Source organism: Cryphonectria parasitica, assembly GCF_011745365.1.
Source record: "Cryphonectria parasitica EP155 unplaced genomic scaffold M406scaffold_6, whole genome shotgun sequence".
Taxonomy (NCBI): domain Eukaryota; kingdom Fungi; phylum Ascomycota; class Sordariomycetes; order Diaporthales; family Cryphonectriaceae; genus Cryphonectria; species Cryphonectria parasitica.
The window spans coordinates 2,382,708-2,397,603 of NW_024468914.1; the positions used below are offsets into that span (position 1 = coordinate 2,382,708).

The window sequence follows — 14,896 nt, forward strand, 5'->3', positions numbered from 1 at the left end:
AGTTCGTGCTGCTTAACACGCATCAGGCGCCACCATGCAGCTTCGCCATCACTCCTCTTGCAGCTACCTATCGAGATGCTCCTGCTGATAGTACAACAGCTCCATGAGACCCCGGAATGCATTTTCGCTCTTGCATTGACATGCAAGACTTTGCATATGATACTCATCCCAGAGGAGCCAGTTCTCGAACCCCTGGCACGCGACTCTCTCCTACTTCTTCTTGAAAAAGACGCTGAAGTTGGCAGCCAGTTCTACTTCTGCCCTATATGCCATAAGCTGCACCGCTTTTCGCCGTCATATAGTCCGCTGACCCACGAGCATACGATGTATAACAGCCAAATCAGATACTTACGTCCCTGTTATACTAACACATCTTTTCGCTTGGGGGCTGGGCAATACATATTGGGCTATCATCACGCCCGTCTTGTTCTGAACCGACATTCTATGGCGCACCTTGCGGCTTACCTCTTCACAACCTGAACACGGCCTCTGTGCACGACTTGGTGGTTCCTCACTGGGAACAGAGCTGGTCTGCTAGAGTCATCGATGATGAGCTGTTCCTCTGCGCGACGCACACGGCTAACAGTTACGGCATACCTGACTGTTCTCTTCGATCTACCATCGACCAAAGATACACATACTTCATCTGTCATCATGTCGATCCGAGCTACAAAATTACTGCTCTCAAGATGCCCAAACCGCCGTCCTGCGACGCCGGGGAGCAATTTTCCGAGTGTCGAGACGTTGTCGAATCGTGCACCATGTGTCTCACCGACCATTGCACGACCATCGAGCGGAAGAGGGCTCCAAAGCAAGTATTGCGCAACTATTTCTTTGGAGACCGACATTGGCCTGTGAGCACGGGTTGGATCATCACCATCGTCGCCTACTATCAGTTAGGAAGGTGCCGTTCTCCCTTTGATTGGAAGTGGAGAGCCATAACAGGATTGACCCGACCAGACTGGGGGAATTGGAGGGACAATGACCGTTACCCACCCGGCTCAATAAGGGAGAAATGGCTACTATCAACAAGCCAGCAGATATCAGAAGACATGCAATAGACCTTGTGAGGATGTCGCCGTGTAAATCAACGGCGCTCCGGCGGCAGCCCCTTGGTTATCGCCAACTTGCCATCCCTCTCTCTCCCGAGCCTCAGTCCGGAGCCTCAGACGTGTCGGGCAGTTCTAGGAGGCGGTAGAGTCGGCAGCAGTGAATGCTATAGACAAAACACCCCAGATAATTTGGCAGGAGATAACGACAAACAGCACAGGAGTAGAGCCACCATGTCTCATATTTCTTAGGGCTGCAGCAACAACTCGAAGAGGAAGTCGACCAGGGAGGCTCGCTTGTTCTCAGTGGGATGTTAGAGATATAGGAACAGCTTCCATCGCGCTTAGAATGGAGAAGGTGATTGGTGGGTGCCGCGGCCAGACGGAATGCCCGACACCGGCACAGGAATCTCAGGGGATAAGTTCCGGTGATAATACAGGAGTAACAATGCTTACTTTGCAGTGCGAAGTCCCACCTCGAGACGAAAAACCCTGGGCTGTAGATTCATCGCTTTTGATCGCTTTCTTCTCTTGTCTTCTTATCATAGATCTGCAAAAAATGGAGATGCTCATCCTCAAAGCCACGCCACACTGCTGTAGTCACCAGTCAAAGCCATGCAGCCCGAGCACGTTCACGTTTTCTATTTATAGACAACTCGGCAGGGGAAGCCGACGCCTCTAACCCGTGAGAAATGAGCCTCATTCAATGACGAGACCGCGGCTGATCGGCAAACACGCGAAAGCGCAAAAAACGAAAAAGAAAAGAAGAAAAAAGCGGATCGCCTACCGGAGATGGATTATGGTTTCCACAGGGTTGGCCGCTAATAACAAAGTTGTGCGCTGTCATCTGCAGATTGGCCCAACCAACCGCCCCAACGCGATTATCCTTCCTGACAGGATTGTACTATGATAACTGTGAATTTAACAAAAGAAAATTATTTCCGATACCTGGCTCTTTCCCTGTCCTTCCTTTCGATGTTCCTGAATCGTGAGGCCCACGTCCAAAAGACCGAGGATGCCTGGGAGCTAGTAATTAATTTACTAGTAGCGAGGAGGCCTGATGCCCTCCGAGCTCCTCTGTGGGTCCCCTTTGACCCTTTCTGCGGTGGGAAGGAAACGAATAGGGTGAGGTGTCCAATGGGGCTTCTGTTTGTGTTTCTTGTTTAGCATTTCTCCACGAGTGTCTTCAACGTCTTCGCCGGCGGGGCGGATTTTCTTCCAGGATCACACCGGTCAGGCAGAGACGCAAACAAAGGAAAAGTAGTACACAGTGACTCTAAGCGGCCACCGCTATGGAGTTCAGAGGAATCAACGCGCCACTTGATGGCTCAGCCGCAGTCAATTTTCGTTTGCTCAGTACGTACTCTTCGGCAGAAAGTCCGAACATCAGGATACTTACTCGTCACGAGATCGGATCGTGTCGATGCGCGTCCCCCCCTCAGACTGCATACGTTCTCGAGCTTCTTTCTCCTCTCAGTCTCCCTCTCTCTCGCTTGGGGACCCAGCAAAACCAGCTTGCGCGTTCGTTTTGTCAAACGTCGTGATGGGGTCAGCCCCCTGGACCACCGGACCTCCCAGCGCCCAGAGCGTCCGCTCATTGCCCGCCGTATTCACAACCCACACACCTGCCTTATTGTCTCCGTTCTCAGTGCTTCTCTGACTCTCCCTCATCTCCCTACCGCTGTGTGAGCTGATGAATACTATGCTAGTATGTACTTTCCTAGCTAGGGGACCCTCCCCCTTCCCCCTCTTCCTCAGCCCCATTCCCCCCGGTGGGTGGCTCGGTCTTGGGCCCATGCACGTCGTTCGACAGTCCCTCCCTGGCCGTGCAATTGCTCAGCTGCCCGCCCCCGGTGTGTGTTGGCCATAGCTCAGGAAAATCCCCCTCAGTGCCCGATCAATCTCGTTCCGCCTGTGGGCTCGCCGCCCCTTCGCTGTGGCCGACATTCTCTCTCTCGGTGGGCTGTGTCATGTACAATTGCTCGTTCATTCTAGAAAATCTGGGGATGTCATGGTTGTTGTCCTTCCGTCGGGCCCGGAGCCTAGGACACTGCCCTGCCGGGGCCTAGAGTATATGAATTTCATCCGCCCTTCCTTTGAGGATTTGAAGTCACCGCCCTTTTTTCTACTTGATCTTCCTTGCTCCTTTTCTCCTCGTCATATCAACGAAAATAAACAATATTATATTTCCTGCTTCCGAAAATCAGCTCTTTTCTTCTTCTTCTCGAGATTACTTGCAGCACCCGGAGATCCGTCGAGACCCTGAATAGGCGCCGACCAGCTCAAATTTGTTCTACACCAATAGATTAAGAAATTTTGCCATCATTAAGACGAGACGACGAGCGTTTATATCGGTATTCAGTATACTTAACAGGTAAAGGTTTTAAAAAGAAGAGGAAGAAGAGAAGCTGGCTCAGCTACTTGAAGGAGGGCATAAGAGGTGCCCACGATGGTGAAGCATCGCGACCAGGCCAAATTCGACCGAGCCGGCTGGAGGCTGAGGGTGCTCCTGCCATGCTGGATCACCCAGATCTCGCTGCTGCTCGTCCTGATTGGCACATCGGCCTACCTCTTCGCCCATGCCATCGAAGACTCGATCGAAGTGCGGGCAACCGCCATAGCGTAAGTCATTTTCGCATATATATATGTTGCATACGTGCTAACAGAAAGAACCAGGTGGGAGTGCATCAACATCGGCATCAGCGTCATTTCCGTCCTGCTCACTGCCTATGAGATCTTCCGCACTATGACCGAGGTGCTGACGCCCAAGACGATGCTGGTGACCAACCTGGTGAAACTCGGCGGTATTGTGCTCTCCATGATCATGGACGGTATGGTGACCGGGACGTCGCTTAACGCCTGGTCAGACGGAACCCTCGTCATCCACAGCCTCCTAGTGTAAGCAAGACTCATAATTTGGCTTTTTCTATCCGGTCAAAGCCGTTCGAGACTCTGTTGGGCTGACGTCAGATTTCACAAATGAAACAGGATCTCTGTCCTTTATATGGGCTCCTATGCCGCCTGGAAGTGGAAGCGCCTGGCTCAGTACGACGACTATCATCTACCAGGCAACGTGAACCCATACGGCTTCAAGAGCGACATGAAGAAGACAGGAAAACGAGGACTCCACAGCCATGTGCGCATCCTCTCTGAAGATCTAGACTGGGACCCGGACCTGGAGATGGGCAACAGCGTCGAGATTATTGGAAATGCTTCACCCGGTGGAGGCGCCGCCGTCATGGCCCCTTCGCCAGGCGAGCCCACGCCCACGACCCCCGAGCCGTTTGTCACGAGAGAGCGAGGCTCGTCGTTCACCAACCTCGGAGGACGCAAGATCTTCAGCATGGGCAATGACCCTCTCATTGCTCCTACGAGTAGCAACGCAGACGACAACGAAGGAACCCGCAGCCGTGCGAACTCGGGATCAGCCCTCATGGCCGTTGACACCGCCTACGACCCAGCAGCAGAAGCAGCAGCAGCAAGCCAGGTTTCTGCTTCCTCTTCTTCTTCGTCCCCACCACCGCCCGCCCAGCCAACTCTCCCACAGAGACCCGCCTCCTACATCTCCATCACCGGCTCCGGGGTCGGCCGCCGCGCCTCGTACAACCACGCCCGCGACACCTCCTTTGACGAGTACGTCGCCAACCAGCAGAAGCAGAAGCGCCGCGTCAGCCAGCGCATGAGCCTGGGGTCCAACTCCAGCTGGACCTCGTCCTCACCGCCCAACAACAGCAACCGGAGCTCGGCGGCCTCCGGTTCTTCACCCGTGACGTCGCCGCCTGCGTCGCGCGAGAGATCAAGCTCAGGCGCCGCGGCGAATAAAAGGAGCAGCAGGGCCGACTCGCTGGCCGCGTACCGCCTGTCGCTGAACCTCAAGAGCGACATCGATGATGCCCTGAGCGCCGAGTTCGGCTGGGGCTCGCACAGCAGGTCGTCGAGCCAGGACAGCATCATGGTCGGCGGCCAGCCCGGCGCGATCGCGGTGGGCGGCGGGGCGGTGCAGAATGTCAAGAGCGTGCGGGACTCGATAGGACGGGCGCCCAGCGATGGAAGCGAGAGGGGTGCGCTGGGGATCGTGCCGGAGGGCCCTGAGGACGACAACCGCCGCCACGACGGCGAGGACGAGGACGAGGAGGCTGGGGATAGCAGGAGGAGGAGGAGGCAGAATGTGGACGAGGCGAGCAGGGCGTTACTGGGTGAGAGCAGCATGTTGGTGCCGGATCATCAACATCCAGAGCTGCTGAGACCAGGGAGGCCAAAGAGTGAGCAGATTGCGTTTGTGGTCACGCCGCCGCCAAAATCGCCCGTGACGAGTGTTGGCGCGAGAGGGACTTGGGGCAGCGCGTATTCTCGATATTGAAAAACATATGAGAGAAAGAAAGAAAGACAGAGAAAGAGAGGTAAAACAGTACTGGGCGGCGAGCAGCGTGAGATAGTTAGATTGATACCCATTCTATAAGTCATAGAGGCATCGCCAAAAATAGAACGAACCAAAGCGAATGTTTTTGATCAGGCTGCTAGCTGTTCAATTTGACGGAAATCATTACCGGGAAGACTTTCATACTTGATTGGCATATTATTGCAAGCTCTGTACAAGTTGCACGACTTTTTTCGAGAACAAGTCGATATCCCCTGGGAATCGAGCACTGATATAGTTGTAGGTGTCGTCCTCAACGACAAAGCTGTTCACACGTCAGTCATCAGTTCGCAGAAAATCTACTCAAGCAAATGTTCCAAAATAGGGACTCACGGTGAAGGCAAAAGACTCCCTTGAAACAAGCTCTTCTCCCTCAGAGCCTTCTTGACAGAAACCTCCACGTCCTCACTCCCGCTTCCATACGTCTTGTAGTAATCCCCCAGCCACAGTCTCGTGCCCCAGTACGCGACCTTCTCGAAGCCGGCGGGGAGCGCAGTCGTCTTGCACTCGTACAGGACAGACTTGCCCGTATCTGGGTTGATGGTGTTGGTGAGGACGAGCGGGCCGTGACATATTGCTGCGATGGCTTTCTGCTTGGGCTGAGCAGCAGGGGAGGGTGAGGCAGGTGTGGAAGCATGTTTGCGCGTCAGGGGAAAGTATTGCGCCAAGTGCTTATGCACGGTGGGTGAGTCGATGATCTGCTGCACCGCCTTGTCGTGGCCACCGGGGAGATAGACCAGATCGAAGGCGGTCAGGTCAAAGTCAGGGCTTATCCATGAGAGCGGTGTCTGGTGTTCTGGGGAGGCGACCATGGCGTTGTATTGAGAGATGACGGGTTTGCTGGCGCCCTGGGCAGAAACGCCTTGTGAGCGTGGTTTCATTGACGGGCATAATAAGCACTTCAAACCATGGAAAAGGACGTACAAGAAGCTTCTGCGTCAGGCCTTCGAGGAGCAGCTTGTCACATGCCGGGGCTGCACCTTTCTCTGTAGCAAAGGACACACCGAAGCCCGCCTTTTTGAAAGCTGTATAGGGAACTGCGGCTTCTAGAGCAGGGAGTCAGCTTATGTATTGATGAGAGACAAGCTATCGTAGATGATGTCCAGCGGGCGTTAACATACCCGTGGGCTCATGACCGTAATCGGCCATCAAAATACAAACTTTTCGCACGGTTGTCATGATCTCAAAACCGACAGTTTGGTTATGACTATTATGAGTTTGGATCAGTGAATGTAAATCGAAAAAACGGGATTCTGCGTAGACGATGTTGTATTTGGAAAGAGAATGAAGGACGACAATAGATCCTGCTGAGGCTATCAAGCTAATGATCTGTCTGCCTGATTTATAGGAGACTTGCGCCTAGGCTAAACTGCTTTGAGTAGCAACACCAAATTGAAGATAGACACCCATACAGTTTTCACTCATTGGTTGGGATACGAGATTGGAATTGAAGATCAGTGAACAAGAAACGGAGCCCGAGCATCTATTCTGTCCGCCAGCTGGAGGCAGTGACGAAGTCTTATTTACAGCCTCGTAATGTCTTTGTTTCCCACTCTTCCAGACAACAATTAGGACTCGAGCATGTGAATTTGCTTGGGGATTATTTTGTAAAAAATTGAGCCGCCAGGGAAAATTTCCAGCCCATGAAATCCTATCGCTAGCATTTGGATTATCGAGTTAGACAGGTCTCGGTGAGATCGAAGCATGAAATAACAGCAGATACTCTTCCCTGGGCCTGAAGTCACCGTAGAGTAATAAGTAATTCAACCTAACTATACTCTCCTACGCTTTCCCCCACCCCTCCTACGCCTTATTCTCCTCCTCCCTCTTCCTATACACCTCCTCAACCCTCCTAACAAACGCCTCCCCATCCCAAGCCGGATCGTCCACCCGCTCAATGACCCCCTTCTCCTCCCCATCCCCACCAAACCCCTCCACCATCTCCCCCATATCCATATTCGCAATATCCAGATTCGCCCAGGCATCCCGCCACATCCCCACCGGAAGCCGCCCGTACGTCAGCGCCCGCAGCAGCATCTCGCGGTCCAACTCCTCCGCGAGCCCTTCGTCCCACTCAGGCAACACGCCGGAGCCGTGCGTGCGGAGGAGGGTCTGCATCTCGGTGACTGTGGCCGGGGAGTACTGGAGGGTGTAGGCGTCTGGTTGGGCGAGGATGATCTGCGTCTTGTTTGTCTTGGTCTCCCCTTCTTTGGCGGTGCCGAGACACGCCCGGTCGACGAAGAAGAAGAACTCGTATATCCGTGACTTCTCGTCCGCGTCCTGAATCAATTTTCTGTATAGACGATACAGGTCGCCGATATCACCGTCTTTTTCTTCTGTCCACGGGACGAGCTTGGGCTTGACGAAGTCGAGGGGCTCGGCGTTGTCATCGCTGCGTTCGTTTTCGAGAGCGGCGAGGAGGCTGTCTTGTTCTGCTTGGGTCAGGGTTGTGAGGCAGTAAATGGGAACCACCACATCGTTGGCCTGGCTCTCGTCTTGATTTTCTGACATTTTTTATCTGTTTAGCCCGGGCAAGTTGATGTTTGATATGGGGGGGGGGGGGGTGGATGCTTGCAGAAAGGAGGTTGTGAAGTTGTGATTAGATTATGAATTCCACGAGCAGAGCAAGCCTTTTCTCCAAGGGAGGTAAGTGAGCAGTACGCTTGCTCAAGTCTTTAAGTATTTATAGTCCTTCGTCCAGAACGAATCAGCAGGGTTCATCAGGCAGAACACTCACCATGGCGTAGACATCTCGAAGGTGAAGAGTGGGGTGAATTCTGAAAGCGGCATGAGAGCTGACAGATCGACATCCTGTTGCCTGGACATGGTCGCATCTGCACACCCTTGACCAAAAGGACATTGGCGTTTCTCCAGAGTTTGGCCACCATAAACACACCTTTTTTATCAATAATCTCATCAATTTCATGTCTACTTTCTCTAGAAGACAATCAATACCTTGAAACGAGAGCACACGCACACACACACACACACGCACACACACACACACACGCACACACACACACACACACACACACACACACACACCCCTCTGTCTCTCTCCCACTAACAAACTGACAAGTCCATGTCCAGAACGCTATGCAATGCTATGCCCCAACGTCCTCATCCAAAACAAAAACCGGAAAAGCACACACCAAAAGGTATCCAATATAAAACAAAATAGCAGGCGAACTGACAAAAAGGACTGTATGAGGACAAGTTGTAGGTTGCATCCCATTTTTCCCAGCCATACTTGTCTCGAGTGCATTCCAGAGACACAAAACAAAAAAAAAACATCATGTGAATCCTGGGAATGTGCCCATTTTTTCTTCTTCTCAAGAAGCGGTTCGATCTCACCACCTATCTCACTTGGTGGTGTTCCAGGTTCCCTTGATCTTGGCGTAGAGCTCAGTGTGATGGAAGTCATAGTCGTCTCGGTACACGCAGAACGGATGCTCGGCGAGAAGCTTCGGGGCGGTAGGTCGCTCTTGGGGGTTGCTATTATAGAATGCACACACATCAGTTGTTGTTCGTCATCTTCTTTTCCCCATCCTCCTCAGGAGCAGTCCGATTGCAGTTCATCAAGACCGCAGAAGGCGCACTTACACAGTAAAGCAATCCCACATAAACGACAGCGCAACCGGAGTCACCGCCGCGCTAACCTCCTCCGGGATAGGTGGCGTCTCGCCGTTGGCAATCTTATAGATCGCTCCGACCGCCTCATCTTTGCTCCATGGACGACGTCCAGCGAACATCTCGAGAACCACGCACCCCAGAGACCAGATATCGACCTTGGCCGAGTAGCCCTCGCCCTGCGACCGGATAACCTCGGGCGCCATCCAGAAGACAGACCCTTGCATGCTGTTGGTCTTGTCGTTGCCATAGATGTTGTCCGTCTTCTTGCTGATGCCAAAGTCGGAGATCTTGGCCGTGCCGTCGACGTCAAGTAGGATGTTGTCGGCCTTGAGATCTCTGTGCAGAATGCCCTCGCGGTGCAGGTACGCCAGCCCCGAGAGCGTCTGCTGGGTCAAGCTGGCGACAACGCTTTCCTCGAACTTTCCGTGCTTACGCAGACAAGAACCAATGCTGCCACCAGGAATGTACTCGAGGAAGATGGATATGCTGGTCTCCTTGCGCTCACAGCCTAGGTACTGCACAATGTTGACATGATCCAGGTGCTGCATGGTGTCGATCTCCTGGTCCAGCGCGGCCACCATGTCCTTCATCTTGTTCTTGTCGCCGGCTGCAGCCTTGGCATTGACCTCGACCTCCTTCACAGCCAAGAACTCACCCGTCGTGGCGTTCATACCGAGGTATACACGCCCGTAGGTGCCCTTGCCGATCAGCTGGCCCTTAAACCACCGGAACGTCGTCTGCCGCTTCGGGATCTGATTGTTGGCGTTGTGTGGGAGGCTGGACAGATGGTCTTGAGGGATCTGCGGGAGGATCGTAGACCCTCGCTCAGGCCGGATCTGGACGATGTTGGCGTTGAACATCTTGGTGGACTTGCGCCGCATAAGATTTGTGTTGGTTGCCGAGGTGTTGGCGGCCGCCTTTGCTGCAGCATCTGTTGGCATCGGTGGCACGATCGATCCGCGGTTCGATGCATAGCCCTGAGTGTAGCGCTTGTGGGCTACTTCTCGGATGGACTTCATCCTTCCCAGTCCCTGTGAGCGCCGAGCAGAGCTCTTCGCTGCCACACTCATGATGGAAGCCGGCCTCTCCAGTGCCTTCAGCGTCGACTCGTCGCTGCCGAGAGTGTCCGCGTCATTGTATACCTTGCTTATCCTGGAAGACGTCAAGGGCTTCTGGTTTTCTTGTTGTCCTTCCTGTGGCTCCTCAGCGATCGGGCTCGGTGGTAAGTCACTCAACAGTCCCTCGGCTTCATCCAGAACAGGCTGATCAACATCCAGGTTGGGGAAGAAGTCCTCGAGGTTGTTGATCAGTGCGTCCGTCGGGGGGCGATTGGCCCAGATGGAGCTGTCCTTCTCCATGAAACTCTTGCGCCGGCTGAGCTTCACGTCATCATTGTTCGAGTCCCAGCCTTCGGAGCGAGGCGTATTGGGGGTCCTCCGCGAAGAGCTCTTGGAAGACTGGGTATCCTCTGGCGACCTGCTCCCAGACGTCGTCGTGTTGAAGGTCACTGACAGCCCCTTCTTGGCGCGACTGGTGTTCACGGTCAGGCTGGGCTTCTTGGCCAAGCTGGTAGTTTCATCGTCCTCGTCGTCGCTGTCCGCCTCCTCCAAGAAAGTGCCGCGATTGCCGGGTCCGTCTTGCACAGAGGGAGTACTCGTAGCCGGTTCCTTGCCCTTGGGTGTTGGGGTACGTCCTGTGAGAGGCTTCGCAAATAGTCCGTCGTCGGAATCATCGTCCTCGTCAGATGAATCTCCTTGGAAAATCTTGGGCTTAATGATGACTTTCGGCAACTGGGGCGGCTTGTCCGAGACGCGCGTAGATTCTGGGCTGCTGGTGTCGGGCGAGCCCAGCCTTCGAGATGTGGGCTCTTCTCCTGTTGTTGTTGGGGAACAATTAGCTTCCGTGTTAATTCTCAGTAGTGATCGTGAGCTCGCAATGCTCCTCTCCCAAGCTCCCGTTCGCCACTCCATCTGAGGTGACGAGAGTCTCGGAAAAGGTCTTCCTCCAGCAGGGGACAAGTCGGGCACATCAAACACTTGGTGCCCTGAGCTCAATGTAGATGAGGCTGGCGATCTGGGTGTTGACGGTCGCGGACTCTCCCTATTGTCTATATAAACAAAAATGCTCGTCTGGGTGTTCTTACCTCTGTCAGATGTCGTGGACCCAGTGCCGTTCTCTGGGCTTTTACCAGGTGACGTGGATCTTCGCCCTACACTTCCAGGATGCCCTATGCCTCCCATGTTGCGACCGATGCCCACGAGTGCAGATCCGATCCCGCCAAGCGCCTGGCGCTCGTTGGTTGGTTTCCTCTGGGACAGCTGCTTCGGACTCTCTGACACACCGCTGCCTGGCCGCTTCGTGGGGTAGCCATCCATACTGCCTCCGCTGTACCGCTGCTGGGATCCTCGTTTCGAAAGCGAGTTTGCCTTGATCAGAGTTGCAGATGGGTCAACAGGTGCCGCAGGGGCTCGTCTCTGGGGTGCAAATGCCGTATCAAAAGGCTTCTTGTCCTCGAAGGGCGAGTTTCGAGGCTCGTCGAAGTTCACAATGCGGCGGCCCAGGATCCCGCTGTACGAGGACGTATCGGCATCTTCAGGAGACGCGCTGTCCTTACCCTTCTGGCGCTTGGCCAAGTATTCTTGTTGCTTTCGGGCCACCTCGGCCTGATACGCTTCAGATCGTTCAGCCAAGGTGCTCTCCTTCGTCTTGCCGTCTTTGCCTTCACCGTCTTCATCACCGTTCCTGCCGTGTTCACCAGCAAGAGTATTCTGCCTCGACGTCGGCGGAGAAGAGCTGGACCTCCGACGCTGACCATTCACCAGACGCGCGTAGGTGTCTTCATCGATCCTTGCACCGGCTCCCAGTGCTGGAGAGAGCGCGTTTTGTGGCTGTCCAATCTTGACGTCCACCCCGGCCATATTCCCAGGCCGCACAAACACCTTCAGGGAACCAGCAGCGTCTGCCCGCAGCTTCTTGTTGGTCATGAGTTGAGAATCGTCTAGCGCCTCGTCATGGTCGAATTTGCCCAGTTCGGTGATATACACGGACGCGCCATCCGAGTCGGGCAGGCCCAAATTGGTACATATGGAGTGCCGCAGCTCGAGTGGGGTCGACAGGTCTGAGACGTCCACCATCCTGTAGTTCCAATGGTCTAGTGTTGCGAGGATGAAGACCCTGCCCGTGTGGATGCGCCTCGATCTCATGGACGACGCTGGCGTGTGCTGGTCCTGTGAGGCCGAGAGAGAAGAACCTACTGTCGTCTCGCTGTGGTTGGGTTTGCTGCCGAGCGACTGCTGCTTGAACTGCATCGGGCTCGTAGGCGAGTCAGGATCGTCGTGGTTCTTATTCTTCTTCCTGAAGTTCAAGTACGAGAGGAACGATTTGCTCTCCTTGGCCGACCCAGGCGGCTCGCTTGCCCCAGCCGAGCGGTCACCGGGCGATGCGCTCTCACCGCCAAGAGGGCTGGGCCGACTGCCCCCATCATGACCGAACCGACGAGCATCCCTCATGTCGAGGGTCATCTGAGACCGCAGGGCCTGGCTTGCACCGTCGGGGACGCCCGACCCGTAGATGGCTGCGTTGGACGAGACAGACTCGGTACTGTTTCGGTTCCTGTGGCTGCCAAACCTGCTCACAGGCGAGGTGGTGAGATTCGGGGTCGGGACAGAAGGAAACAGCCCAGCAGCTGGACTGCCGGACGGGCTGTAGGCGCGATTGCTGCTGCTACCGGCGGCGCCGCCGCTTCCTAGATTAGTATTAGTTGCCCCTGCATCTCCCTGCTCGACTGGGCTATGGCGGCGCGAGCCTTCGTCGTCGACATTGACGAGGAGTTTCCTATGATTGCCGCCGGGATCTGCAGACGCGAGTGAGTTACTAAAACCGTTCAAAAAGATGGGCATGGCGTGCGAGCACGATGATAATGATAATGATGATGGTGATGACCTACGTCCGACTGAGAAGCCTGGGCCTGGAGCCTTGATGGGTGGTGTCTCTGGAGAGCCGCTGTCCGTGCCTGCAGGGGGCGGTATCAGGGACGTGGTGCTTGTTGATTCCTTCCGCGTGTGGGTCGTGTTGTGCACCGCTCCTGTGGTCTCGCCCTTGACGATACTGCGTATTAACCGCCGCATCCTCTTTCCCTCTTCGCGCTCGCGCGTCTGGTCCCATCTGTTGCCGCTGTTGGTGCATTCGATGGCCAGCTGCGGATACACCTGCTGGTGCATCATGCCGAAGTTGCCCCGTCCGTTGTGGCTGCTGCCCAGCTCGAGGAACTTGGAGCCGTGCAGCTCCAGCACGCGAAACGTAGAGATCCAGTCCTTGCTGAAGTTGTTGGCCCTGAGCCACGACAGGACCCGATCTAGAGGCCACTGCGCAGCGAGCTCCGAGGGGATCCCAGACGAGGCCGTTGTTGTCGCGTTCGAGGTCGTCGAGTTCACCCTGTTGTGTGCGGTGCCACCGTACGAGTCGATGGGCGTAGTGTTGGCCGTGTCGTTGGTGTTGGACGTCCCAAGGCTGCCGATACTGCTCTGTTGGGTCGTCCACGGACTTTGTGAGGTGGCAGACACAGGCCAGGCCATTGTCTCGTCCATTCCCAAGCCTGGAATGCCAACGCCTTCTCCATAAGTGTCCCCCGCCGGGATGTAGGTCGCCGACATCTGCTCATTGGGAGGCGGGGGTGGAGGGATGGAGAGTGGGATCTGTTGACCATTGACCAGCTTGTATGGCAGAGGGTTGTACGGGCGCGGGGCCTGCTGGGCAGGTGGCGGAGGAGGAGGTATGTAGGACCCGTACGAGCCGTTCCAGGTGCCCTGCCATGGTGTCGCGCTGCTGGGCGGCGGCCCTGGGGGTGGCGGCAGGGTGCTTGGAGGTGGTGCGCCTGGCGGCCCCGGCAGTTGGATGGCTCCAGCCGGCGCGCTGGCGTAGCGAGGAGGCGGAGGAGGGATGGTGGTCATGATGCCGTTGATTGAGGAAGTGCCGAGCGAGGGTGGTGGTGACATGGGAGGAGGAGGCGGTGGCACCTGGAACGGCCTCGAGGGGTCCGTCCCCTGCCTCTGGCCATACATGTTTGGGTTGCCCGAGGGCGCCGAGCCCTGGGTGGACTGCTGGGTGGTGTGGAATTTGGACTGCGGAGGCGACGACAAGGGGGTTGGACTCGTGGTGCGTGATTTCGGCGGCGGTGGAGGCAGAGAAGGGCCGGCGAGGCCGCGATTCGATGATGTTTTCGGATCGGTGGGAGAGGCGCCGGGCGAAACTGGAGACAGCGGTCCGCTAGCGGTGTTTGCTCTCCGCCTCGAGCCGCCCGAGGTGGGGGCAGAGAGCAGATGAGAATTATTCGTCGAGATGGAGGTCGAGGAGGAGGCTGCGCCTGCTGCGCTGAGGGACGGGTACGGAGAGTCGGAGTGTAGGGTGGAGACCAGGGAGGTGTTCGTGGAGCCGATGGTAGGGACGTCGTTCAGGACGATGCCGTTGAGCTTTGCGACGTCCTCGGTGCCTCTCCTCTCGAGAAACTTGGGTCTGACGAGTTGCGAAGCGGCGGCATCTAGAGCGAGGGGAGAGTGAGGTAGCCCGGCGAGGGGTGATCTGCTGTTGTAGGGGCTGAGCAGTCCGCTGGTGCTAAGTTCCCTGGTGTCGCGATCGGCTCCTCTGGATGACAGCGAGGAGGCAGAGCGCTGGCGCGAGATGCTCCTATTCATTGGAGGGGAGGCGATTCGACTCTGGCCGGGTAGAGTCTGCCAAGCATTCTGTGAGGCAGTTTCTTCGTCAGGTAGCCATTCTCTCTCTTTTTCTTCTGCTTTCGATT

General features: G+C 55.6%; 5 protein-coding genes across 5 annotated transcripts; 2 read left to right on the forward strand and 3 right to left on the reverse strand.

Moving 5' to 3' along the window:
- Positions 1–75: 75 nt before the first annotated feature.
- M406DRAFT_341102 (uncharacterized protein) lies at positions 76–1,061 on the forward strand (the record flags this gene model as incomplete). Its single annotated transcript, XM_040921623.1, has 2 exons — positions 76–352; positions 541–1,061. The coding sequence occupies 2 exons, from the start codon at positions 76–78 to the stop codon at positions 1,059–1,061; spliced, it is 798 nt and encodes a 265-aa protein (XP_040774599.1).
- Positions 1,062–3,513: 2,452 nt separating this feature from the next.
- M406DRAFT_234525 (uncharacterized protein) lies at positions 3,514–3,849 on the forward strand (the record flags this gene model as incomplete). The annotated part of the gene is made up of 2 exons (XM_040915984.1): positions 3,514–3,671; positions 3,726–3,849. Coding segments are annotated over 2 exons (282 nt in total), but the record flags the coding sequence as incomplete, so codon positions are not given.
- A 1,776-nt stretch (positions 3,850–5,625) lies between these two features.
- M406DRAFT_262728 (class I glutamine amidotransferase-like protein) lies at positions 5,626–6,645 on the reverse strand (the record flags this gene model as incomplete). Its single annotated transcript, XM_040917532.1, has 4 exons — positions 5,626–5,731; positions 5,800–6,314; positions 6,391–6,512; positions 6,588–6,645. The coding sequence occupies 4 exons, from the start codon at positions 6,643–6,645 to the stop codon at positions 5,626–5,628; spliced, it is 801 nt and encodes a 266-aa protein (XP_040774601.1).
- Positions 6,646–7,269: 624 nt separating this feature from the next.
- M406DRAFT_108678 (uncharacterized protein) lies at positions 7,270–7,977 on the reverse strand (the record flags this gene model as incomplete). Its single annotated transcript, XM_040915314.1, has 1 exon — positions 7,270–7,977. One exon carries the CDS (start codon positions 7,975–7,977, stop codon positions 7,270–7,272), a length of 708 nt encoding a protein of 235 aa, XP_040774602.1.
- Positions 7,978–8,828: 851 nt separating this feature from the next.
- M406DRAFT_64559 (uncharacterized protein) lies at positions 8,829–14,159 on the reverse strand (the record flags this gene model as incomplete). The annotated part of the gene is made up of 5 exons (XM_040924886.1): positions 8,829–8,961; positions 9,070–10,655; positions 10,743–11,010; positions 11,065–11,770; positions 11,837–14,159. 5 exons carry the CDS (start codon positions 14,157–14,159, stop codon positions 8,829–8,831), a joined length of 5,016 nt encoding a protein of 1,671 aa, XP_040774603.1.
- Positions 14,160–14,896: the final 737 nt, after the last annotated feature.